We start from the raw sequence: 27,470 nt of genomic DNA, 5'->3' as shown, positions 1-27,470 counted from the left end.
GGTCCATCAAATGCAGGGAGAGAGGTGAGTACATGAACACCCCCAGGGAAAGCCATGATGGACCCTGATTGGGCAAAGGTCTAGGTGGTCTGGGAAGTGTCTCCAAGGAGACGGAACTTATACTTGGTCTTTAACATGGTTGGAACCCAGGGTCTCCTGACTCAGCCCAGGGCTTTCTGCCAGAGCACAAAGGAAAAACAAGCACAGTACAAAATGCTAAACCCAAACCCCCAAAGTAGCACTACTTGGTCACAGAGTAAACACAGTAAATGTTAGTTTTATCCACTCTGTACTACAAGGAATTTCTGAAGAACAAACAATAAGGTTTTTCACTATGTGTTTTTTTCATTGAATTCCAAAACTCTTAGTGGATAGCAGATTACACACAAGTATAATCTCTCAGTCATAATACTAACAAGAATCATTTACTCTCATTATTCTAAATGGTTTGAACTGTTTTCAAAAAATGTACCTACCTTCACTTTGGTCCCAACACTGATTCTTGCCTGTTGGCCCATTGCTAGAAAAGTGATTGAAATCTTGTCTTGTTCTAAGATGCGAATTCCAATGTAATGGTTCAAAGCCAGAAAGACAGGTTTAAATGAAACAAAGGGTGAGGAAGCAACAGAACTGGACCAATTCCAAGCCCTTATTCTGTTGCCAGCTTGATCTGAGTATTGACCTCCCAAGATATTGATGTATACCCTGGGCAGAAAGGAAATTGAAAATTATAAACCATCATATTTTACTTTAACCTTGAAATTAGCCCTGTTGCTTGCTAGCCAAGGGGAGCAGAAGTTTATGCTAGCCAGCGGCATACAAATAGTGCAGAACCTCAGGTGATCTTGTGAGCGGTGATACTGTGACTGGATTTTATACTAATTTAGAGTGATGGATCCAATCCAAGACCTACTGATAAACCAAACTGGGTCCCAAAGATGGAACCACGATGGTAAAGGGATCTGGAAAACGGTGTGCTAGGAAAAAGGAAGGGGGAGCAGGAAAGGTTTACTTTGGACAAGAAGACATGGAGGTGAGGCAAGCAGGCTGTATCTGAAGAGGGGAGAAGACCAGTGCTTAAATTTTCCCCAGGACACAATGAAGACCAGTGGCTGTTCAGTCCTAGGGAAGACCCCATTGGCCTCAGTACAGGACAGCTGTGTTCTAACAGTACCCAGTGACCAGGAGCCAGGAGTCCTCCTAGGAGGGTTCTCGTCAGGGCTGGGTGTGGGCAGGAGAGACTCTGGGAACATCTCTGAAATGGCTCAGGATGCCAGTGAAGAGCCTTGTGATGGAGCACAAATTAGAGCTTGGACTAACGGGGCCTCTGTAGTCTCTTGGCATAGCTGATGCCGCATTTACTACATTATATACATATCAGGCCCGGCACAGCCTGAGTCTCAGTGGCACTAGGGACTGCCATTCTACTTAGTTATCTCCTCGTGCTCTCTCACTGTCTTCCAACTTGGATCTCCATCCCTTTCTTGAGAGGGAATACGTATAGCTCTGGGTATTTAGAAAGTTTGCTGAATTTGATAATAAATTATTTTTTTTAAACTAGATGAATTGGCTATCAGGGGTCCTAGAGTAAGATAATATCTTATTTCCCCACTGCTGATTAGTGACAGTAATCTAATAACAGAAGTGTAAATGAGAAATTGAGGTGATGATCTTATTGTATGTGGGAGGAAGAAGTTTCCTTTCATCTTGAAATGTGGATGAAAATAAAACTTGGGTAAAATTATGTAGACAAATTGTTCACTTAATAACATTCTTTGAGTCTGTATCATGTACATGCTTGTAGGGACAAAGATTCAGAGTGTGACTTCAAAGACCATCTGTCCAAGAGGGGAGATGGACTCGCTACACGAAAGGCAGAGGCAGGTAGAAGGGGCTATGAGAGTATACAGAAGTCACATTAGAGGGTCGGGTATTCAATTAGTGGGTCAGGGGACTTCACAGACAGGAGAACAGTCCTAGAAACCAATGAAAATCTGGTGACAATTAAGACAGTGCCCCACCACATGTAATATAGAATTGCTATTGAACCCTGAATGATAAATAGAAATTCTCCAGTACACATAGGGATAATGGACTGCTGCTTTAGACCTAAAAACACAAGTGTCTTAACTTTCTCAAGTACTGGTAGAATGTCCAGATTTTGTCAATTATGAACAGAGTTTCTCAAGATGAGATAGTTATTCCTGTACATAATTTAAAGGGAGAGTGTATGTCTTTCTGAAAAGTTCAGGAAGTTGGAACTGCATTTGAAGTTAGAACCCAAATTTCACTTTCTCAGGCTAAATAATATGAGGCAAAGTCACAGAGTAGATAAGTTCATAGATCAAAATGGGATCAGGATCTGTAGACATTTTGTAGGTATGTTATTGTAAGTTATAGCTATAGGAATATTGGAATAGTTATAGATATATCTCAAAACATAACACACAGAAAAACTATAACAACACAGTATGGCAGCTTCCATTATAAATTATTTCCATAGATGATGTAGTATAACATTATCAGGCATCTTGTATAACATTATCAGGTTTCTAGAGAAACCACCTGGGTTCGTATCCCAAATCCCTCATGTGACCATATAATTTGTTTGGAGATTTTTTTTTTCTAATACTGAAATACTGAAATCACAAAGTTCATATATTCTTACTGTTTATAGAAAGAATATGATGAGATTTTTGTTTTGTAGCTGTCTGGGATTTTTCCACTGAGAAGATATGGGACGACATAAAAAAAAACTTCTCTGAGTTGAACATTACTATCTAAAGACCACTAACTTAAAAAATTCTTACATTCTGTTTACTTTTATCATTTGAAAGAAAAAAAGAAACCCTCCAGCTATAAGATGAATAAATTCTAGGGATTTAATGTACTGCATAGAGATATAGTTAATACTGTATATATATTTGAACATTGCTGAGAGAGTATATCTTCAGTGTTCTCAACACAAAAAAGAAGTGGTAATTATGTGACATGATGGAGGTGTTAGCTAATGCAATGTGATAATCATTTTGCAATATGTAAGTGTATCAAATCAACACATTTTATGTTTTTAACTTCTATGGTGTTATGTCAATTATATCTCAATAAAGTTGGAAAAAATGAAAGAAAAATAAATTTTCAAAACCAGTCCCCCCTCCCAACTCCTGCAAAATGGCAGCAGGAGAAACCTAGAAGCCTACCAGACATTTCCATTGGGATGATAGCATGAACTTCTCCCAGAAGAATCTAACAATGCCAGGATCGCAGGGTCAGTTGGCATATCTTCTTGGACTATACAAGTAAAACCATTTATTTTGTTGGGCACTCGGATGATGGCTAGGTTTCCAGATGGGTAACTGAGATCAGATAAGGTCCTTTGAGTTGTTCTAATGTCCCTTGACTATTCCGAGAATAAATTCAATTTATGAGAGAGGCTTTGAAACCATTCTAGAATAGGAGCTACAAAAAGCATTTTATGCTTTTTATGGGATCAGAATACATTTACAAGATGCAAAAAGTCTCAACAAAATACCAGCAAATGGAATCTAGCAATGTATAAAAAGAATTATATACTATGCCAAAGTGGAGTTTATCCCAGGAATGCAAGGTTGGCTTGACATCTAAAAATCAATCAATGAAATGTATTGTATTGATAGAATAAAGAGCAAAAAAAAAGTGATAATCTCAATATACACAGAAAAAATATTTGACAAAATCCAATACCTTTTCATGAAAAATAACTCAATGAAGTAGGAAAAAAAGGGAAACTTCTCAACCTGATAATGTCTAACAAAAACCCACAGTTGACATGATACTTAATGGCAGGAGGCTGAGTGATTTCCCCCTAAGATTAGGAAACAAATGAAAATGTCTATTCTTCCCACTTCTATTCAACATTACACTGAAGGGTCTAACTAGAGATATTTTATGAAAGAAGAAACGAAAGGCATCCAGATTGGAAAGGAACAATGTGAAACTATCCTGCTCTTGTATATAGAAATTCCTAAGGAATCCACGGAACAATATATTAGACTAATAAACGAGTTCAGCAGGGTTATAGGCTACAAGACCAATGTACAAAAATTAAATTGTACTTCTGTATACTAGCAGGGAGCATTCTGAAAATGTAATTAAGAAAATAGTCCCATTTACAATAGCATCAAAACGAATAGAGTCTACTGAGGATAATTTACTGTTAATACTCAGTCCTATCTAAGCTGATCAGAGAAGATTAGAGGAAAGATAAACACAAGATTGACTCTGAGTCATTTTGAGAATTAAGAATTCTTCAAGAGAATTAAGAATTAAAGACAGGGCCTGAAATGATAACTAATGATAAAAGCTGAAAGGTGTTATGTAAAATTTATTGATGTAATTAAAATAAGACCTACACTTTTTCTCATGGGGCCTTACCTAAAACTTCATTATACTTCCTATGCCATGAAAGTCATTTTTCTGCTTGATTATTGGGGTTTGATTAAACTTTTAGGAAACTATAACCAAACATGTCTTTCTCCTATAAAAGTGGGGCCTTCAGCCACCAAAAATCTCTCCTCATTTCATAGCTCTGTTTTTTACTTTCCTTCATGTATTAAATGGCCTTTATGTCAAAATAGTCAATGGCTTGGCCATGAGGTGGAGGTTCAAGTGATGAATAACTTAGTGTTCCATAAAATGGATATCGAATTTTTGTATTAAAAAGTAATGTGCTGCTCAGAGATGTATAAATTGGTACACATTTTCTAGGGGACAAAATCTATCAAAGCTTTAAAATGCCTAATTTCTCAGTCAGAGTTTCTACCCCTAGACATTCAATTCAAGGAAATAAGTGAAAAGTATACAATGAAGTCTGCACAGAGTTGTTCATTTAGCTGTTGCATATAATAGCAAAAAATTGTGATACTGCCTTTGAGGTTAGGTTAAATGAATTATAGTACATCTCTATAATGAAATACCTTGTGGTTATAAAACCAGTGGTGTATTTCTATCTTTATTACATATTATATGCTCATAACATTGTTATTTAATATTATATAAAGAGGGCAAGTTGAACAATATGAATAATGAGTTGAAGAATTGACTTTTAAAGAATTATATATATATATATGCTCATAGAAAAAAGGAAAGGTGTATAAAAAAGATGTTAACGGCTTTTCTCTAGATGACAGGGTTTGGGGTAATATTCTTTCTTTATAGTTTTGTATATATCATATATATAATAAAGCTAATAAAAATAACTCATTGAAAGGATACAATATTTGTGTTGTTCCATCAGGAAATGAAGTCAGAAACTTGCTCCCATGTTTGTAGTGCTTCTCCAAGAGCTCTTTCCTCATGATCTATGTATGTACAACAGAAAATGAAAGGTCCCTTAATGTTAATTGTTCCAGATACAGTGTATTAATTATGATAATAACAGGCATTGGTTGCTTGCTAGGCAGTGATACAAACCATTTCTTAATTTAAATTTTCGGCCCTGCAAGAGTGACAAGGAACAATCTTAAGAATCAATCATTAAAGATTATTCCTAGCCCCTGCAGATAACTTGATAAAAGCTTTCAGGCAGGCATCTGACATTACATATCTGTTTGAAAGGCTTTTAAAAAAATTTTTTTTTACCTTATTCACATATTACTCTAGAAACAGAAAATTAAAGAGCAGCCCTAGCACAATGGAATATCTTGGCATATGACATATCGGATAAAGGGCTAGTGTCCAAAATCTATAAAGAACTTAGCAAACTCAACACCCAAAGAACAAATAATCCAATCAAGAAATGGGCAGAGGACATGAACAGACATTTCTGCAAAGAAGACATCCAGATGGCGAACAGACACATGAAAAAGTGCTCCACATCACTCGGCATCAGGGAAATACAAATCAAAACCACAATGAGATACCACCTCACACCAGTCAGAATGGCTAAAATTAACAAGTCAGGAAATGACAGATGCTGGCGAGGATGCGGAGAAAGGGGAACCCTCCTACACTGTTGGTGGGAATGCAAGCTGGTGCAACCACTCTGGAAAACAGCATGGAGGTTCCTCAAAATGTTGAAAATAGAACTACCCTATGACCCAGCAATTGCACTGCTGGGTATTTACCCTAAAGATACAAACGTAGTGATCCGAAGGGGCACGTGCACCCGAATGTTTATAGCAGCAATGTCTACAATAGCCAAACTATGGAAAGAACCTAGATGTCCATCAACAGATGAATGGATAAAGAAGATGTGGTATATATACACAATGGAATACTATGCAGCCATCAAAAGAAATGAAATCTTGCCATTTGCGACGACGTGGATGGAACTAGAGGGTATCATGCTTAGCGAAATAAGTCAATCGGAGAAAGACAACTATCATATGATCTCCCTGATATGAGGGAGAGGAGATGCAACATGGTGGGTTAAGGGGGTAGGAGAAGAGTAAATGAAACAAGATGGGATTGGGAGGGAGACAAACCATAAGTGACTCTTATGTGCTGATTGTAGTAGTGGTTACGTAACTGCCAAAATTCAGAGCACTGTACATCTAAAAAAGGTGAATTCAACTGTATATAAATTATACTTCGACAGAGTGTCTTTGAACTCAAGTACAATCTGTAGCATCTGGTCTCTCTTCAGGATTGCTCTTAAAGTTATTTGAGTAAAACACTGATGGCATATGAGAAGAAGAAAAAAATACAGGGAGATAATCCTTATTATATCTCCAATTTTAACTATTTTATATGTAGTACTTAATAGGGAAATGAGTTTGTGCCCAGTAACATTTTATAATGAAAGATTCTTTTTAATCCTAATCTTGTATTGATTCAATACAATTGATTATATTGAATTACAATTGTTGTATTGAATTACAACAATGTAATCGATTCAAGGATTTCTAGGGCTAAACAATGAAACCACTGAAATATGTAAGTGTTGCCATTTATTTTGGAAGATAACACATTTTTATTCATTTTTAAAGTTATGAATATGAAATACATTAAGAACAGTGCTAAAACATGCTGTTTTGTTAGTGAGTAATTATGAAGTGAACACCCATCGTTATCGCCAACCAGGTCAAGAAATAGAATAATGCCAGTACTCTAGGAGCCCCTTCTGTGTGTCTATCTCAAAGTCTTTCTTTCCTAGACATAACCACTACTCTGACTTCATAGTCATTTCCTTGCACTTTTGCAATTTCTAAACAATATAGCTTTAATTTTTCTTATTTTGAATTTTACATAAGTAAAAATATACATCATGTGTCTTTAATATTTTGTTTCTTTCTGTTAATATCATGTGTGAGTTTCATGCATGTTCTAGTGTGTAGCTGTGGTCCACTAACTTTCGTTTGTGTATAGTATTTCAGGGTATGAATTTATCCCTATTTATTTAATGGTTGCCTGAGTCATTCCCAGTTTTTGACTATTGTAAACTGAGAACATTCTTATGCATGTATGCAGGTACTCAGTTCCCCTTGGATATTATGACCATTTGAGAAAAATGGGCCAAAAAAACTCTTGAACACTTCTGAAAGGAGAAATCTCAAATGGTCAATAAATGAAAAGGTACTCAACATCATTAGTAACCTGGAAAATTAAAACCACAATTAGAGATCAGTATATATCTATCATACTAGCAAAGAAAATGTAAATTCTGATAGTACTGACTATTGGAAAGGATGAAGAACAAGAGTCACTATTGTTGGCCTCTAGTGGATCAATGTAATACAGTCCAACAACTTGGAAATCATTTTGGCTTTATCTAGTAAAGTGAAAGACAGGCATAGCCTGGGATTCAGCAATTCCATTTCTGGGTATAGTATCTGAGAGAAGGGTAAATATTATAGCTTAACTTCAGACTTGGATAAATTAAGTTTACTTGCTGAAAATTTTTAGGGTAGCCAGAAAAATAACAGAGGCAGAGAGTATAACTCCCAAGCTTGTAGAGGTAGAACAAAAAACAGAATGATATATTTTAAATACCCCTCCCCAAAAGACAAGAAAGGATAAAGGAAAAGAAAAACACATAACAGGGAACAAACAGAAAATATCAAAGAATGTCAGTAATTATGTGTAAATAGACTAAGTACTTCAGTTAATAAAAAAAAGAATGTCAGATTAGTTTTAGTTCTCTTTTTAAGGAAAAATTCCAACCATATATTTTTTACAAGAGACAAATCTAAAATCTAAGTATATAAAAAGATTATAAATAAAAAATGATATATGAAAATACTGAATAGTATTACTAGAGATAAAGAAGATTACTTCATAATGATAAAAGTTTAAATCCACTGGGAAGATATAACATTACAAAATATTTTTCCCATACTTAGATAATTTCAACATATATAAAGCAAAATTTCACAAAAGGAAAAGGAAAAATTAAAAATTCCATAATCATAATGGGATATTTTAGCCTACCTCTCTCAAAAATTACAAGGATTTTTAGACCAGAAGGTAATAAAAAAATAAAATATTTGAATAACACCTTTCATAAATTTGACCTAATGTTCATGGATTGGAAGATTAAGTATTTTAATGATGACTTTCTTCCCAAATTGATTTATAGATCCAATGTAACTACAATTCACATTTTAACAAGATTGTAGTATTTGTATGTGTTGAGGTAAGGGAGGTCCTCACAAGTTGATTCTAAAATTTATAGGAAATACCAAGAATTTAGAAGAGCCAAGATATTCTTAAAGAAGAAGACTGAGAAAGAGGAATGTGATCTACCAGATATTAAGATGTATCACAAATTAGAGTAATTAAGACAGTGTAAGGTTGGGGCACAATAAAGAAATCTATGATACAGGATAGAGAGTCCAGGGGTGCCTGGGTGGCTAGGTGGGTTGAGCCTCTGCCTTTGGCTCAGGTCATGATCTCAGGGTCCTGGGATCGAGACCCACATCAGGCTCTCTTCTCAGCGGGGAGCCTGCTTTCCCCTCTCTCTGCCTGCTGCTCTGCCTACTTGTGATCTCTCTCTCTCTGTCAAATAAATAAATAAAATCTAAAAAAAATAGAGTCCAGAATCAAGATCATGCAGTCATAAACATCTGATGTGGGACAGCTGTGCCAGTGCATGGTAATGGAGAAAGGAAAATCTTTTCCATACATGGTGCTAGATACAACCAGGTATATATATATATATATATTTACACACACACACACGCACATATATTTCAAGATTTTATTTACTTATTTGAGAGAGAGAGACAGTGAGCATGAGGGGAGGGGTAGAGGGAGATGGAGAAGCAGACTCCCCACTGAGCGGGGAGGCTGATTCGGGACTCCATCCCAGGACCCTGGGATCATGACATGAGACAAAGGCAGACGCTTAACCAACTGAGTCACCCAGGTGCCTCTCTATATTTTTAAAATGAAATTAGAACCACTACCTCACATTATATGTAAAACCCAATTCCAAGTGGATTAAAGACTTAAATGTGAAATGCAGAACTACAGAGATTTCTTTAACATAGGAGAATAACTTTATTATCTCAGGTCAGGGAAAGATTTACCAACCAATGAAAAAAAGCAGTATCCATGAAGGATTTGATAAATTACAGTTAAAATGGTGAAGGATAAACCAAGAAGGGAAAAATAGTTGCAGCAATATGACATACAAAGGACTCCTATCCTAAATGTATGAAGTATTTTTATAAATCAACATGAAAGAAAAAGTCTAATGTACCACTTTTTCTCTTCATTTTTCTTGAATATCAGACCATCCAATTACACAAAGCATATTCTTTTGAATTTCCTTTAATGTGGGGCTACTAGTGACAAATTTTCTTTGACTTTACTAGACAATATCTTTTTTGGACACATTTTCTTGAAAAATACTTAACCGGTTATAGACTTCTAGACTGACTGCTTTTTTCTTTAAGCATGCTAAAGACATTCCACTGCCTTCTGGCTTCAATTCCTGCTATTGGGAGGTTATCTGAGAGTGTAATTCTTCTTTGAATATAAACAGAACTTCTTGTTCTCTGCTGCTTTTAAGATTTTTTTTTTTCCTTCTGTGTTCCCCAGTTTTGCTCTCACATGTCTAGGATTTTTTTTTTCTTTATTTCATCTTGATTGGGATTCATTGGGCTTCTTAAGCCTGTGGGTTATTCTCATTGATCAGTTCAGAAAATTATCCATTATCTCTTCAGATACTGCCTCTTCCTGATTATCTTTCTCCTCTCCTTTTGGAATTTTGAATAGATATGTTTTAGACACCTCATTTTCATATCATATCATAAATTTTATTCTGTATTCTTTACCTATTTTTATTCCCATAGAGAATTTTATAATTTTTTTAAAAATCTTTTTTCCAGGTCATTAGTTCTCTTCTTAGTTGGGCCTAACCTGTGTTTAACTGTCATCTTTCAAGTTTTTAACTTCAGTTTTTATTTTTCATTTCTATAAGTTCCATTTTTTTCTTTATAAACTGATTCTGTCACGATAGTTTTCTGTTCCCTCCATATATCTTAAAGCTGATATTTTATTTTCATGAGCATAGTTTAATTTCCAAAGTCTTTGCAGGTCTTTTTTTAATTAGATATTATTCTTCCGGTTTTCAATTGTGGTGTTGAGTTTTCTTGTGTTCTTGATTCTTTGTCACTTTGTGCTAGTAACTGAACCTGAAGGATAATTTGCAGGAGAAATTGGAGGGCCAGGCAGGTGACTCTCCTCCCGACAGGATTTGGGTTTGATTCTGTCAGTCACCTCGGTTCACTGCCATGGCTTAAATTCTAAATTATACCCAAGAGAAACAAATATGGTCTCCATAAGTTAGTTTCTAGAGATCTATTCTGAAAAATATACTTATATAAAAAGCCACTTATACACAAAGATATTCAAAGCAGTATTACTTAATATAGCAAAAAAATTGTTAACCTGCATGTCTAATAATAGGGGAATGGTTAGACAAACTACATTAAAAAAACCACACAGATACTGAAATGCTGTTAATGTAAGCTATATAAGATCATGGAAATATTTTTTAATGAAAATTTTTAAATAAACTCTTAATTTTAGAACAGTTTTAGATTTACAAAAAAAATTGTGAAATAGTACAAAATATATCTCAAACCCAGTAGTGTATCCTATTATTCACATCTTACATGAGTATGGTACCTTTGTTATAGTGAAGGAAACAATATTGGTACAATATTATTAACTAAAGTCCTTACTTTATTCAGATTTCATAGAAATATTTTTATAATAAATTTAAAAATGAGATAAAAATTACACATGTAATATAATTACAAGTGTTATTAACAAAAATCAATGGGTAAAAGTCTAGAACAGTGCCATCTAATAGAACTTTTGGTGATCAAAAGAGTGTTCTGTACCATCAGTATGGTAGCTGTAGTCACACACAGCTGTTCAGCACTAGAAATGTGACTAGTGTGACTGAAGAATTCCATTTTAAATTTTATTTAATTTTAGTTATTTTAAATTTAGATAGCCATATGTAGTAGTTGCTACCCTATGGGAGAGTGTGAATCTAGAAAATATTGGAATATTAAAAACGAACTGGGGAAGTGCTTGAGGCTTTTGGTGATTTTTCCCCACTTCTTTTTAGTTTTTAAGGGTTCTAAATGTTCCAATGATCACATTTTAAAATAAAAACACTTTAACTAAAATAGCTCACCATAAATGTATGTAAAAGCATTGTTACAAAGTCTAGTAGAAGTTAAAAAGCCAAGTCTGTACCATTTCTTCTTGACAAAGAGTTAAATGTGTTCTGTAGCCAACCTGTTATATTCATTATGACAGCTTTTACAATTTTAGGAAAAACTGATTTTAAAGAGTTGTGAGTAAAAAAATTACAAGAGAATTACCTTTCCACCTGCTATTCTAGCATCACAGCAAACAATGGAAATTTTTCTGTTTTCTAGTTGGAAATCAAGTAGTCTGTCAGCAATTGGCTCTTTTTCCGGAATATCCACAGAAAGTTGATAAGAAATTGTTTTTAAGTGCTTTGAATCTAATGGGAAAAGAATCACATGAAAGTGGATATTTGTTTAAAATGTTCGAAAACCTCTCTTCTAAAATGAAATTTCAAACCCTATTACAAAAGGATCACTTCATCAGACTTTTTTAATGGAAGAAAAATGACGTCCTTCATTAAATTAAAGTGAGTATCTTCTTTTGTTAAAAAAATGAAAACGTTCCTTTGTTAAAAGAAGAAAGATAATTTTTTATTAAGTGGAATTTTCTGGCCTTATGTTTAGTAGGAAATAGTGGAATATCAAGGAACTTTATAGTAGAGATTTAGTTTAAACCACAACAAACATTGATCTTTTCTAAGTATCTTTTCAATAGCTCTGAGTGGTAGAGGAGCAACCCCATGTTCAGAAAGATTAAGTAATTTACCCCAAATCAGCCAGCCTAAGGGAAAAGAGCAAGGATATAAATCAAGAACTTCTGATTCTAAAAATCAGTGCTCCTTCAATTTTACCCCTAACTAGAACAACTTTACAGCTACCTGTAAAGTGGTCTATAGATGTTGCTAATTTATTTCGATCAATAACAACAGTAAGCAGAAGACAAAAACCTCCAAAAGCCACATAACCGAAATACCAGATTTTCTGAACCATTTTAACTGAGGCATTGACTAGAATGAACATTTTGTTTATTTTTTAATTATTACTATTTTTTAGATTTTATTTACTTGAGACAGAGCAAGCGAGAGAGAGAGAGAGAGAGAGAGAGAGAGAGAGGAGAGAGAAGGAGAAGGGGGAGGGGCAGAGCAGGCTCAATCCCAGAACTCCCGGATCATGACCTGAGTCAAAAAGGCAGACCCTTAATGACTGAGCCTCCCAGGCATCCCTGGAATTAACATTTTAAATATTATTTTTTAAATAAACCAATTTCAGCTCTTAGTCATCTGAGCTTTCTATGTTCAACTGATGGATAACATCAGCGTTGAGGAACTCACCTTCTTCAGAAAAATTAGTCTGTTCATTTGTCATTATTGCAAATTGTCTGGCCATTTGTCGCTCCTGTTTTCTACAAAATTGAAAAATATGATGCAAAAGTCTGAAATGTGTTTTGAAGCTTAAAACAGAATTTTAGTACAAATTTTAACTGTTTAAATGCTGCTCCTTATTATTTTTATCTTTAAATACTTGTGAATCCAGGCATTTGATCAGTACATACGGGTCTCTACTCTTTAGTCAACAAATTTCTCCAACATGGGAATTCTAAATTGAGCTGAGAATTTGCAGTTGGTAGATTTCTACTTTAACTTGGTGCGTTCACAGAGTTTCTGGGAGCTTCTGAATCTCAGTAACATCCACCAGGAATTTTAATGGGTTTGCTTTGACCAATTTTTATTTCTTTACTGGGAACACATCTTCAAAATTATAAATTTTGAAAAAACAAGGTTCATCGACAAAAAGCCCTCTTCTTCAGTGGGCCTGAGGTTCAATATCAAAGGCTCAGTTACCTCCGTAGGGCTTTTTCCTTTGCTTTGAGTCTGTCAGCTTCACTGCCATGGGCTGCGTGAGGGTTAATACAGATTAATTCTGCTGTAGGGCCCTGGGTTTTTTTCTTTTCCTCATAGATGTAGTCAATCAGATTTTGAAAATACCTACAACAGGAGACCTGAAAAATAAAGAGGCCATTTTTCATCTCACTAATCCTCAATGAAGATAATTAGAGAGGGAAAAAACAAAAAAAAACAAAAATGGCTAATGCATTTTGGATAACGATCAATGGTTACTTTTTTTGGTAACAGCTTTCTTGAGATAGAGTTCACATACCATAATTCACATCCATTTCAAGTGTACAAGCCACGGGTTTTTAGTGAATTCACAGAGTTGTGCAAAACGATCGCTGCAGACAACTTTTAGAACATGAACCCTTATCCCTCGACACTTCCTCCCCATCCTCTTCTCCTCTCAGCCCTTCAAAGCCACTAACCTGCATTCTGCATAGGTTTCCTGTGTGTACAGTTCATATAAGTGGAATCAGACACTTGTGGTACTTTATGATCGGCTTTTGCTTAGCATAACGTTTTCAAGTTTCATCTATGTTGGATCAATACTTCGTTCTTTTTATGACTGAATAGTATTCCATTATATGGATACACCACATTTATTGACCTGTTTATCAGCTGATGGTTATTTGGGTTGTTTTCACTTTTCAGCTGTTATGAATCATGTTACTATGCACATTGGTGTCCAAGTTTTTGTGGAGGTAGAGGTTGTCAGTTCTCCTGGACATAAACCAAGAAGTGTAGTTGCTGGGCTGTAGGTAACTATGTATTTAACTTTTCAAGGAATTGCCAGACTGTTTCTCGAAGGCCAAACCATATTATCTTCCAGTTTCTCTACATCCTTGCCAACATTTGTTAGTATTATTCGTCTTTCTGATTATAGCCATCAGAGGGGGTATGAAAAGTTGTCCTGTTGTGATTATGATTTACATTTCCCCACCAGGTAACATGTAACCCTGTTAAGCCTTGTAATGCAAGGGAAGATGCAGGAGAAAATACTTCATACGTTTAAAAATAACACCATTTCCTCCAAGAACCTGCTTTAGAACTTACTTCTTCTATTGATTCCGAGTTACTGTCATCAGAGATAATATCCATATTGGAAAGAAATGTTCTTAGGTTGCCCCCACAAAATTCACACTGGGGTGATATTTCCTCCTCTTCTTCCTTCAGGGAGGGGAAAGCAAAAATGAATCAATGCCCACAAGGAGGCCCAGAGCTTCTGGGAGCAGCAGGAGTCAGGGCTCTGGATGGGGCCAGCAAATGTCCAGTAGGGGAGCAGGGGTGGGGCTGGGGGATGTGCCAACCTGTCAGGATCCCTGGGGGCTGAAATAGTTGGTGGGGAACTTGCAGGGGGCTGAGATCCTATACCAGAAGGCACCAAACTAGCAAGGTCTGTATATTCCAGTAATGAGACATTATTTCTATTCAAGGGCTGAAGAGGCAGAGGTAGTGTTTTGAGGGCCTCTGTCTCGTTCACCAGAGCACAGAGAGCCCATTGGGAACTTGTGGGTCCTTAGGGTGCCTCCTCAGTGAAGAAAGAAAGTTGCACAAATGACTTTACTATTGACATCAGAGTCCGGTTGGGGGGTGTGTGACTGGATGCAGGAGACAAAGGATAACACACATTAGGCCCAGATTGGGGTTCTGAATTCTCCTGTCTGTGCTGTGAGGATAATTTTGAAGGGGCGTGGGAGGCCACAGGAAGCAACAGGAGACTTGGAGTTAGGGGCTCAAGGGTTGAGGCACTATGGCCATGTGAGTGTCTGAGGTCACGACTGTGACTGCAGGAGCTTCTGGGCAGGCCAGCAGCCAAGCCCAGCATAGGCCTCCAAGAGAAACCCATCTCATGCGTGGCTCACAGGTCTCCAGCACTACCAGGCCAGCTGTATCTTCTGTTCTCTGGGACTGGCAAAATGGCCACTGTGGGGCCAAAGGGTGGATGAGGTGTCCGGTGCCACCAAGCGTTCATCACTGGGGAGCGAGGGCTACTGTCTTGAGGCTGTTGAACTACCCGATAATAAGTACTGTGCATGGCTGAAAGTGGAACACTTTGGGAGGCGTGGGTAAAGCCCCGCCCTGGGCAGATGGTGGTGGAACGTCTAGTTTGTCTCCCATGTGACAGGACAGGCGGAAAGAGAGTGTGGCGATGCCATTTCCCTACCAGGGTCTGGGTCATTAGCTTTTCAGCCCATAGTCCCTTCAACCCTTCACCTGCGGGAGAAGGAAGGTGGAGATTCTTCCAAAGATCATGGGGGGGCTGGCCTCTGCACCTGAAGAGGCTGCAGCTGGAAAGGAGAGCTGGCAGGCCAGCACCTGGCGCCCCTGTCATAGCCCTATGAGATCTGCTGTGTGTAAAGATCTGGGGGCCAGTGTAGGGACCACTCCCCTGGAAGAAAGGCCACCAGGCTTTCTTCATGTTCAAGACCATCTCTGGGGGTCAGCAGAAGAAAACCCCAGACACTTCCTTGGGTACAAGCTTTTGTGGTTCAGCAAGAGGAAGGAGCTAGGTTTGAATCAAGAATTTCAGTCTGAAGAGTCTGAAGGATGAGCCCAAAGTTTAGAAAAACCTGGACAAATGTAAACAGCAAATACTGACCAATATTACATTCCATGGCATGTTTAGTATGTCCGCCTCATTAGACTTGTAGAGTTTAATGTGCTGCCCCAAGCGGCTATGAGCAGCATGGGGTGTGTCCACCCAGCATTCCCACACACACACATCTGCCTCACACCGCTTCCCACGATGGCTGGTCTTATTTCCAGGGAGTAAGCCTGCACATTTAGTGTACCCCAAAGTAAATAATGAAGGAGGTTCCAGTCTGGGGACGATGAAGCTCTCTCCATGTAGCCAAACCACTCGAGTTTGGAAATAATCATATCACCCATCAGTCCCTCCCAGCTCTGGTGCAGCAGGACAGTGTGCAGTCCTGTTGGAATTATGAGGGCGGCCTTTCCCTTGCCCACCAGGCAGAGGCAGTAAATGGTCACTTAAGGTGATCAAGTATGGCAGACATTCACCTTTGTTTCCAGGCCTTGTGGCCACTGTTACAGGAAGAATTGTGTCCCCTGAAACAACAGTTTGGAAGTCCCAACCCCTGGTCCCTGGGAATGGGGCTTTATGTAGATATGGGGTCTTTGCGGATGTAAGCAAGTGAGGATGAGGTCATTAGGTCATAATCCAACAGGTCTGGTGTCCTTGGAGAAGAGGGACACCGGGACGCAGACACACAGAGAATGCCGGGACAGCTGAGGCGACATAGGAGTGGAACAGCTTCAAGCCAAGGCAGGCCAGGGTTCCATGGCCACGCTGGAAGCTAGGAAGAGGCAAGGAAGCATGCTGTCTGAGAGGGTGGACTGGCTGGCGCATGGACTTTGAACTTCTAGCCTTCAGAACTGTGAGACAGTAAGTTGCCGTGGTTTTAAGCCACCTGGTTGGCGGTACTTAGTTCCAGCGGCCCCAGCAGACAGACACAGCCACCCTGAGTGCCGTTCCACATAAAAGAGCTCTTTGCCTGGCTTTGTTTTTTAGAGTATGTTCATATCTTCTGGGCAAATTGTCGTGTGGCTTATTACATTATGTATTAATAAACGAAATTTTAAAATTTTAAAACAATACGAATTAAAATCACCTTGAAGTTAATGCCTAAATTGGAACTCTCAGGTTTGAATGTCAGAATGGATGGTGGCCCGATGCTAGGCAATGTTCTCAGAGAAGGCTCAAACAGGGTGATGAAATCTTCTTTAAACTACATTTTTAGAAAGAGAGAGAATTGATGTTTGAATAAGTGATATTTACCATGAACACTGTTGACTATTGGACTGATAAACATTTCTTACCTCCAGCTCACATAAAATACTCAGTCTTCGCTCTTCTGGATTAATTACCCATTTTTCTGAAGAGAAAAGCATCAATTTAGAAAGAAAGTATAAAATCTTTGTAACAGAGTCTTCTACTCTCTCGTCACCCACTACCCATCTCAAACACACACACACACACTTTTACAATGTCTTGAACCCTTTTCCCCACCTCCTCAGGTAAATTCTTAGGGGAGGGCATTTTGAGGGGGGCGGGCACCATCCCAGTTAAGGGTGGTTCCCCAGTGGCAGCTGGCCTTCGCGGGCAGAGGGAAGGACTCCAAACATCCATTTACCTCTTAACTTAGAAGCCAGATTTTCAGGTTCAGTTTCTTTGATTACAGAGGTTGCTTCCTTCCCTGTAAAATGAGTGTGCATTTGTCATCAATCCTGACAAAGTGGGAAAGAAGTTTAATGTAAAAGAAAACATGCCTTTCGGAAAAAGAAATACCCTTATCTGTGTTTGTTTTACCTTTGACCTCATACCTTTTACTTTTTTTTTTTTTTTTTTTTTTTTGCCTTTTCCAAATAGCTTTTTATCAACTGTGGGGAACAGAGGAAAGCCACCACTGAAGGATCATATTTAAAAATGTTTCCCTGTTCCTTTCTGGTCCTAGACTACTACAGAGATGCACACTTTACTTGATTATAAACGTTGTTTGCAGACTCTTTTGTTTCCCTCTTTCTAAAGTACTACTTTGTCTACCTTATGTCTGTTATTCTGTAAAAGACTTTTCAGGTTGAAGGGTGCTCAGGATTCTCCTTTAAGACACTGAACTCAACCATGAGGATTATTCCCTCCACAGATTCCATGGCAGTACTGAAAATGGGGAAGGTAACCATCAGCAACTTTGAATAAATGTCTAGAAGATTTAAACGGATAGAACTGGAATGATGGAAACCAACCAGATCAACCTATAGTGGGACAGAGGTATGGGGAGGGAGCTGGCCTGTTTGCTCACAGAGCCAGGGCCAGCAAGGACTGCAGTTGGAGAAAGAAGTGGGTTTCAGAAAATGATGCACTTCCTATGTGGAGTATCTGGAAAAATTTTAAATGTGGTTTAGGTATTTTGGCCAACAGAAATACCAGCACAGGTAAAAAAAAAATGTATGCACAAAGATTTTTATTAAGGCATGAGTTGTTAAGGGGAAGAGCTCAAAACATCAAACCAAACCAAACCAACTCTGAAATATCTAGCAATCAGTTTTATTACATAAGCCACAATAACTGTATATAAAGTAACACTATGCTGTTGTTTCAATGAATTAGATTGATCTTTCATGACATGGAAAGGTGTCCATCATGCACTGCTAAGTAAAAAAGTTAAAGAAGAGATAAAGTTGACATTACTCATGGGAAATGTTAATTGTTCCGCAGACTTTCAACTTACAAACTATTAGCATTAGTAAAGAAATTTCAGCAATGGGTGGGTCAGATACAAGATTAATATATAGAAATCAATAATTTTCCTATGCATTGACAATAATTAGAAAATATAATGGGGAAAAAAGTGTCCAATTGTTACATCAATACAGGACTATAAAACACCTAGGAATAAACTAGGAAGAGCTGCATGAGTCCTTTATGGGGAAAACCCCCCCCACAAAACTATGAAAGAAGATCTGAAAGGAATGGAGGGGCACACTTAGGCTCACTAGGTTCCTGCTTGGTTCAGACTGAGCGGCCATCAGATGAGGTGGCCCTGCCGCCTTCCTTGGTAGCCTAGGTAAGCAAACTGAAATCCACACCAGTCAATTCCTATAAATGCCTCAAGGTTAAGAACAGCCAATGGGGACAGCCAACGAGGCTTCCCAAATATCTCAAACCCATAAGCTCTCCAATTAAAAAATTTCCTTGTTCTGCTCCGGGGTCTTCTCTGTAAGAACCTCCCCCTGCCCCCGCTCTTGTCTGGGGAGCGCTCCTAACTATCTCCTGTTGGGCACTACTCCATTTCAATCTATGTTTGCTCAAACTTAGACATCTGAAAATGCCTCAGTTTATATTGTAACACTGCTAAGATGGGGTGACAAATCAACTTGTCAAGTTCCATTGAGAAATCCCATCAGAATTACTGTGTAGATTAATTTGGGAATGATTAACATCTTTTTAGGATTTGGTCCATTTTCCTGTTAGATTTTGTCACTCTTCTGTGCAAACCCTGTAGTGTCTTTCTATTGCGTTCCCATTTATAAAGATCTGGTCCTCAATTGTCCCTTTGACCCTCAGATCCTCCTCCTACTTACTTCCCTGCAGCCACACTGACTGCCCCCTTGCTCTGGGAGGAGGCCCGTGCTAGTGCAGTCCGTGTGCCTGGAGTCCTCTTTCCCTGGAAACCGTTCTGGCTCATTTCTCTCACATCCTTGAGGTCTTTGCTCAAGTATTTTAGCTTCTCAGTGAAGATTTCCCTGAGCACCCGCGTCACCTTGCACCCCTCCCAACCAACATCTCCTGTCCCTTCCTCTGCTTTTTCTCCTTAGCATGTCTATTGTCTAATGTACTATGTATTTGTGTATTATCTACCTCACCATCCCCCCCACACACCTTCCACACTTTAACACCAGATCACTGAGACAGGGTTTTTTTTTCTTGTTTTTCTTCATTGCCATTTCCCTAAAACCGGGTCTGGACTATGATGGGTGCTTGGCACGTGGTAGGTGCTCGATAAGCCTCTGATGAATACGTGACATAATATAAAAAAATAAAAAAGTTCAAAGAAAAGGCTATTCATAATTCCTTATACTGGGATAAATTAAAATTTTCATTTTTATATATTTCTTAATGGTTCGCATTTAGAAACAGCATGCATTTTACTTCTTAATAAAAAATGAAGACATATATCAAAACATAAGGGCAGATTTTTTCTTGATGCGAACATATCGCCAAGCCAAAGCTAAGAAATCAAACTACTCACTCCTCCGCCTTTTGCCAGAAAATTCTTGAAGCCAGCTTTCTTCTGTTTGTACTGATGTTGGAATTCCTGGATACAAAGTGTGATACATAGTCCTGAAGTTTAGACAAAGTGTTAGTTTTGAGTATATCTAAAGAGTTGTTAGCAGTTCTTCGGAACAGAGCACATTTTAACAGTCAAATACTGCAGGTACGTAGGAGAGCCTGGTTTCTATTTTCTTTGAAATATATTCTTCCATTGTTATCTCTCAGTAAAGTCAGGCACAGTGTGTTTTCATCATAGGGCAGTGTTCCTGAGTCCCAGATGCTCCCAATACCATATCCCCACCCCACCCCACCCCCGCCCAGGGAATAAATTACCACCACTATATCAGTGCATGTGTGTTGGTGGTGACAGTGATGGAATGTGTTTAAACATTTATTTGAATTTAAATGAGACATATTGTACATTTTATTTATTTAAGTAATTTCTATATCCAACATGGGGCTTGAACTCTCAATGCTGAGATCAAGAGTGCTGTGCTCCTCCAGTTGAGCCAGCCAGGTGTCCCACTTAAATAGGTTAAAAATAATCCAAACCTTTTTTTTTTTTTAAGGGTTGAAGCTCAATGCTTTGTAATCAAACAATTGGTATTATTTCTACAAGTAGTTCAGTTACTTGAGTTATCACTGACATGATAGAAAGGCAGAAATATATTGATTTTTACTAGTTAAGATGACTGTTACCAGTAATAAGTGAGTAATAACTATTGCTTCAAGTTTCTTTGCCTCTTTGAATTTCAATTTTTTGTAATAATTTGCTGGATCTTCTGAAGTTATCAAATCTTTTTCAAATAACTGAGTTAATTTTAGGTTCTCACTTTTTTTTTTTTAAAACCATTCTTCGTTCTCTTTATGTCTCTACCTTCCTTTTTTAATGCTTGGTTCCTTGGCACATTGCATCACTGGGATGTTTTAATCCTGAAATGACTATGTCTTGTAATAAGTGAAGAATAACTCTGCCAAAGCCACCTCTGCAAATCTCTGGGGGAGTCCTGTTTATCTCACCTACCAGATAAATAAGTTATGGGGACCAAGGGTAAAGGCATATATATATATATATATATATATATATATATATATATATACACACACACACACACACACACACACACACACATACATACACATACAAACATATATATACATACATATATAAAGATTTTACTTATTTACTTATTTATTTATCAGAGAGAGAGAGAAAGCACACACAAGCAGGTGGAGCGGCAGGCCAAGGGAGAGGGAAAAGCAGGCTCCCCACCAAGCAAGACCCTAACGTGGGCCTTGATCATAGGACCCTGGGATCATGACCTGAGCCAAAGGCAGATGCTTAACCAACTGAGCCACCCTGGTGTCCCAAGGGAAAAGGCATATTAAAGAGCAATCCCTAGACAGCATTGAATGTTTGGCGCTTTTTTCCCGAATTCAATGGTTAGCAAAATCAATACATTATCCACCAAAGGCTCTTTGCCTTCCTGAAACCAATATCAAAGATTGTTTCTGAAATTCTGTGTAAAGATGGCGGGTGACGGAGGATAACAAAATTAATGTTTATAGAGATCTTACTATGTAGTAGTCCCTTCACAACAGTTGCTTTACTCATTTTATTTCATTCCAATTAACAAAAACTAATCAAGGCTGTATTAATATTCCCTTTCTCCAGGCAAGGAAACTGAGGCTCTAGGGAACTTCTGAAACATTGCATAGGGCAGATGGAGATGGGGCCCTGACCTGTTCGGCTTCAAAATCTGTGTTTCTCCACATTCATCTGCCGCCTACAGTTGGCCCCATTTTCAACCAGAATAGTAATAGGGCAATTAAAAATAGGTGAGCCAATAGTGGTTGCATTTTTATGACTTTTTAAGGATAGATTTCCTCAAAAACGCAATCTCATGAAATTCACCAGAGAATGCTTGGAAATATAAAAGAAGCGTCTTCTTAGGAAGATTTATGAGGGGAAATTATGAATTTGATCAAGTAAAGAGATGTTCCCACATCATATGAAGTTCAGGTCAAGATGGCATTTGAGCACCCAGTTCCCTCCCTATCCAAGATCTTACTGAAATAACAAACACAAACAAACAAACAAACAAACACAAAAATAGCCCTGGAGGGGCGCCTGAGTGCCTCAGTCTTTTAAGGTCCCACAGTCCTGGGATAGAGCCCTGGAGCCCCTCATCAGGCTTCCTGCTGGCGGAGAGCCTGCTTCTCCCTCTCCCTCTGTCTCCTGGCTGGTGTGCTCACTTTCTCTCTGTTAAATAAACAAATAAAATCTTTAAAAAAAAAAAAAAAAAGCCCTGGGAAATAAGAAACATGTCATCAGTAGACCAGTAATATTGAAGTCCTTAAAGAACAAAAATAAATGGCTTTCACTTGATGGAAAACCAGAGTGGAGAACACCACAGCTTCAGAAAAAAGAGGTAAGTAAAGTTCTTCTGGGAAGTTCTTCGCTCAGACTCAACCAAATGCAGTGAGGAGGGAGCTAGGGACTGCCATCAGAGGAGTTCAAGAAGTCAACTCAAAGCAGTTGGCCAGCGCCACAGCCAGGCCCCTTCTCCCCTTATACAGGAAGGTTGTTTTATTTCCAGATGAAGCCCAAAGAACTGCTTCCTACAAAGAGCGGGCAGCTTCTCCAGGGAGATTTTGGGTCTGAAAGAGAAGCAGAGCACAATGAGAGTTTCCACAGGACCTGCCGGATAGGCCTGGATGAGGAAGGAGGAAGGGACACCCCACCCAGAAATGAAATGCCTGAAGAACTCTGACCACGCAGCAATGTGTTCTTATCCTAACTCTGGTAATAGCGGGGCATCCAGCTTGCCTGCTTCCTGCCAACACTCCAGGAGAGGCTGGCTCTGACAGGCCCCATCCACCCACGCATGCACGAATCACCACCAAGCCTCCAGGACTGCTGTGAGGAACTACTCAGCTGCAGAAAGACTCCATTCTGGCTGCCTACCGGCCATTCATTTATAAATACAAACTGATAACCCAGGCTTACCAGTCACCTAAGGGCAATCAGTAGTATGGAAGAGAAGCACCAAGATAAACAGAACTCATCCTGAAAAGAAAGAACTTCAAAGAACAAAAAAGAATACTCTCAAAAAAGATTTACAAGCCAACAACTATTTGAACAGCGACACAGAGCAAGATCTGGTTCTTGGAAATGACAAATATGAACAAGGAAATAAAAATTTTTGTACAAGGGCTGCGTATTATCTTATAAATACCCCAAATCTTAAAGATATCTGAGGGGGCCAACAGCTATCCAGTAGGAGTTCTAAAGGAAAGAACAGAGACAAATGAAAGAAGGAATCAAATGCCACAAGTATCTGAGAATCAGAAGGATCAGCAATACCAGGTACTAAAAGGCAAAGAAACAATATCTTCAGAGCTCTGAGGAAAAGGGCTTTAAATGTATTCTTTTATGCTATGTTATATTATTAATTAAGTATGAGAGTAAAATGAAGAAATCTCCAGACAGGCAAGAACTCAGGAGTTTGACTACCTATGAGATCTGCATGAGATAATTACCTGAGGAGTTTCTCCAGCTAAGAGGAAAGGAATAGAAGCTGGGAATCAAGAAAATGTGGCCACTGCACCCAACTCAGGAAAGCTGAAGACAATTAAAAACAACTGAGAGGTGAAAAGTTCTCCTTTTAGGAGCCAAGTTTTACTAGCATAGGATTTTTTTTTTTTTTTTTTTTTTTTTTGGTGCACTAATCCAATCATGAAATTATATTGTTGATTGGCTTTCAATTTTTATAATTAACCTGTACTGACTTAATTATGATTATAAAACACAATATGAACATAACAAAACTTGGCAAAGTAAAATGACTTTATATGACTATATATTAAACATTAATATTGTTTGTTATAAAATGTATATAATGTGTTAATTGGGATAGGAAGGAGTGTGAGGAGAGATAGAAGAAAGTAGAAGTGCATTAGTGGGTTAACTTTTCATAATAAGAGTTAATAGGTAGGGGGCGCCTGGGTGGCTCAGTGGGTTAAGCCGCTGCCTTCGGCTCAGGTCATGATCTCAGGGTCCTGGGATCGAGTCCCGCATCGGGCTCTCTGCTTAGCAGGGAGCCTGCTTCCCTCTCTCTCTCTCTCTGCCTGCCTCTCTGTCTACTTGTGATCTCTCTCTGTCAAATGAATGGATAAAATCTTTAAAAAAAAAATAAAAAATAAAAATAAAAATAAAAGAGTTAATAGGTAGGGCTCCTAGGTGGCTTAGTTGGTTAAGCAACTGCCGCTGTTTGGCCTCACGTCATGATCCCGGAATCCCGGGATAGAGTCCTGCATGGGGCTCCCAGTGGAGCTGGGAGTCTGCTTCTCCCTCTGACCTTCTCCCCTCTCATGCTCTCTCTCTCTCTCTCAAATAAATAAATAAAATTTTTTTTAAAAAAAGGAGTTAATAGGTAGTCGCTAAAGTTGATAAATCAGATAGTAGAGATTTAAATACCTTAAAATCCTAAAGGCTAGAAAAACTAAAAATAACATCACTACCAAAAATGAAGAGGAGAGAAATAGTATGAGTTATAATCCTCATCTTTCATGGGTGGGAGGCCCATAAATATGTCACAAATGGATAAATCAAAGAATGAAAATACACTATTTAAATTTATATTGGAGTGGCGTCTGGCTGGCCAAAGTCGGTATAGCACGCAACTCTTGACCTTGGGGTTGTGAGTTTGAGCCCCACATTGGGTAAAGAGATTAGTTAAAAATAAAATCTTAAAAAAAAATACAAATAAAATTATATTGGAAACAAACTGTTAACAATATGTTAACTGGTGAGTGGGAGTGTGGGGATGAAGAAGGGCATGGAAATTTTTTATTTTATACCTTTGTATACTTTAATATTTTAACCATGTACATATTTTTTTCTTAAAAAGTTGAATTAAAAGGATAAATAAAAACATAAAAGTGGGACAGAACAATCCTGGTGCTTAGGAATTTAGAATTTGCTTGTAAAAGCAAAGTTTAGGTGAATAGTAATTCAAGATTGTGGACTCAGGTTTGGTGTGAGGTTTCAGGGAAGATTTATAAACATGTCCCCAAAGGTATTTCTCTGGTCTCTTCCTGTGCTTGAAGGCTAATAGCAAGAATAAGACCATAATTTCCAGTCTCCTTCACAGAATATGTCTGTAATCACGGTCTCATTTAGCAAATAGAGACCTAGGTCCTAAACGTTCAGAACCCTTGCTATTGTCTACCTGGCAGAGTGTTATTATTTCATGTTTTATGAAGTGGACATGCCATGTCTGCACGTAAATGGACAGGGACCTTGTCTCTATCCCCAAAGTGTCTAACAGTATGGTTTTTTAAAAAAAACCTTTTTGAATAAATTACTTGTAAGTGCCCTGGATTATTTTACTCTATTTCCAGACATGTTTATCCAAGAGGTAAACACCATCAGCTTCCAAAAATAATATGAAAGCAAAACATTTCTTACCTATTTAAATTCGTTTCAGAAAAGTCTTTCCTAAATGTCTGGAATATTTTAGGAAAACCTGTTGAATGAAACATTAAACAATTTATCCACTCTTCCTAGATCAGTGGTTCTCAGAAGGGCAATTTCTCCCCCCACCCCCCCCCCCAGGAGACCTCTGGCAACATCTAAAGACATTTGTGATTATCATAGAGTGGGGGCTAAGGGCGTAGTCCCCGCTAGAGGCAAGGGAAGCTACCAAACATCTATAAAGCAGAGGACAGCCCCCTCCCACGCTCTGCCCAACAGAGGAGGATCCTGGCAGAAATGTCAACACTGGGAGGTTGAGAATCCTCTAGATAACTGCCCTGCCTCTTTTTTTTAAAGATTTTATTTATTTATTTGACAGGGACAGATCACAAGTAGGCAGAGAGGCAGGCAGAGAGAGAGAGAGAGAGGGAAGCAGGCTCCCTGCCGAGCAGAGAGCCCGATGCGGGACTCGATCCCAGGACCCTGAGATCATGACCTGAGCCGAAGGCAGCGGCTTAACCCACTGAGCCACCCAGGCGCCCCCTGCCTTTCTTTTTAAGGAAGTGACTAGTGTGGTTTTAGCACAGGAACTTAAACACGAAGTAGGTTTTTTGGAGGACGGTCTTAGAAGCATAACACTCTAAAGGCACTACTGTTCCAGGAGTGGGACGTTCGTGTGTGTGTGTGTGTGTGTGTGTGTGTGTGTGTGTGTGTGTAAAAGAGGTTGGGGGGATGGGGGACCGTGGGGTGGGGGGAGATAGAAAGAGGGAGGGAGAAGAAGGGAGGGAGAGGGAGGGAGGAAACAAAATCGCGGCCAGATTGCACAGAGGAGTACTACCAAATGCGCTCCATATGGCACCACCCAAACTTCAGTTTCGCCCAGCGTTTCAACGATGTCCTAAACTCTGAGCCATCACAAAGGCTCGGGCAAGATTTCAGTGTCTCTGACAGAAGGGCCGGAGATAGACTGGGATGTGTGTGGAGTGTGCATGTATTTAGAAACCAGCCGCGCAAGGAGACCAAGGCTCTGGAGTCGGGGGACTCGCAGCCCTGAGGGCCCGGGAAGCCTTAGAGGAAGGGGCGGGCAGGGGCTGTACTTTTCTGGGGAGTGGAGGTGCTCCACTGCGAGCTCCAGCTCTGGGTCTTGCTCTGCGACGGTCTCGACGTCTGGCTGAGCGGCGGGGTCGGGCTCAGGCTGGGGCTCAGGATGCTGGCAAAGCGGGGAAGGTAGGGCTCTGAATTTTCGCCATTGCTGTCACCGAGCTCCACAGCCTTCCAGAAGTACTCATCGCTGAACGTCCCGTGGACCTCCACCTTCTTCTCCGCGTCCGCGGCCTCCTCCTCCTCTTCCTCCTCTTCCTCCTCCTCCACCACCTCTTCCTCCTCCACCTCCTCTTCCATCTCTGCCAACACCTCCTCTTCCTCCTCTTCCTCCTCTTCCTCCTCTTCCTCCGGCCGGTCCTCTTCCGACTCGGGCTTTCTGAAGCTGCGACGCGAGTGCAAGCTGGCCATGGCTGGCGGGAAGCGGGGCGGCCGGTAGCTCAGTGGCCCGCGCTGCCGCGGGTCTAGGCGGGAGAGCGCACGAGCTATTGTGCGTCTGTCTCCCTGGGCAACCGACCGCCGAGCGCTTCCGAGCCCCGGGATTTAAAGCCGCAGCACCCGCGGGGCGGGGGCAGTGAGCTGCTAAGGAGCCAGGACCAAGGGCAAGCTTC

General features: G+C 39.2%; 1 protein-coding gene across 1 annotated transcript in view; it reads right to left on the bottom strand.

Moving 5' to 3' along the window:
- LOC111152052 (glutamate rich 6) overlaps positions 1-27,270 on the bottom strand; it is a 31,693-nt gene extending 4,423 nt beyond the window's left edge. Inside the window, exons 1-13 of the mRNA XM_022510338.1 lie at positions 26,856-27,270; positions 25,753-25,810; positions 20,257-20,348; positions 17,641-17,703; positions 17,327-17,382; positions 17,119-17,235; positions 14,540-14,653; positions 13,436-13,593; positions 12,926-12,996; positions 11,826-11,971; positions 5,254-5,339; positions 3,201-3,356; positions 477-705 (exon numbers count right to left, since the gene is read on the bottom strand). Of these exons, the coding sequence (XP_022366046.1) occupies positions 477-705; positions 3,201-3,356; positions 5,254-5,339; positions 11,826-11,971; positions 12,926-12,996; positions 13,436-13,593; positions 14,540-14,653; positions 17,119-17,235; positions 17,327-17,382; positions 17,641-17,703; positions 20,257-20,348; positions 25,753-25,810; positions 26,856-27,270 (1,761 nt within the window). The remainder of the gene's footprint in view (positions 1-476; positions 706-3,200; positions 3,357-5,253; positions 5,340-11,825; positions 11,972-12,925; positions 12,997-13,435; positions 13,594-14,539; positions 14,654-17,118; positions 17,236-17,326; positions 17,383-17,640; positions 17,704-20,256; positions 20,349-25,752; positions 25,811-26,855) is intronic.
- Positions 27,271-27,470: the final 200 nt, after the last annotated feature.

Source organism: Enhydra lutris, unplaced genomic scaffold, assembly GCF_002288905.1.
Source record: "Enhydra lutris kenyoni isolate GAN:26980312 unplaced genomic scaffold, ASM228890v2 scaffoldscaffold2, whole genome shotgun sequence".
NCBI classification, from domain to species: Eukaryota; Metazoa; Chordata; class Mammalia; order Carnivora; family Mustelidae; genus Enhydra; species Enhydra lutris.
The sequence above is the reverse complement of the archived record's forward strand: the minus strand, read 5'-3'. Positions and strand labels throughout refer to the sequence as shown.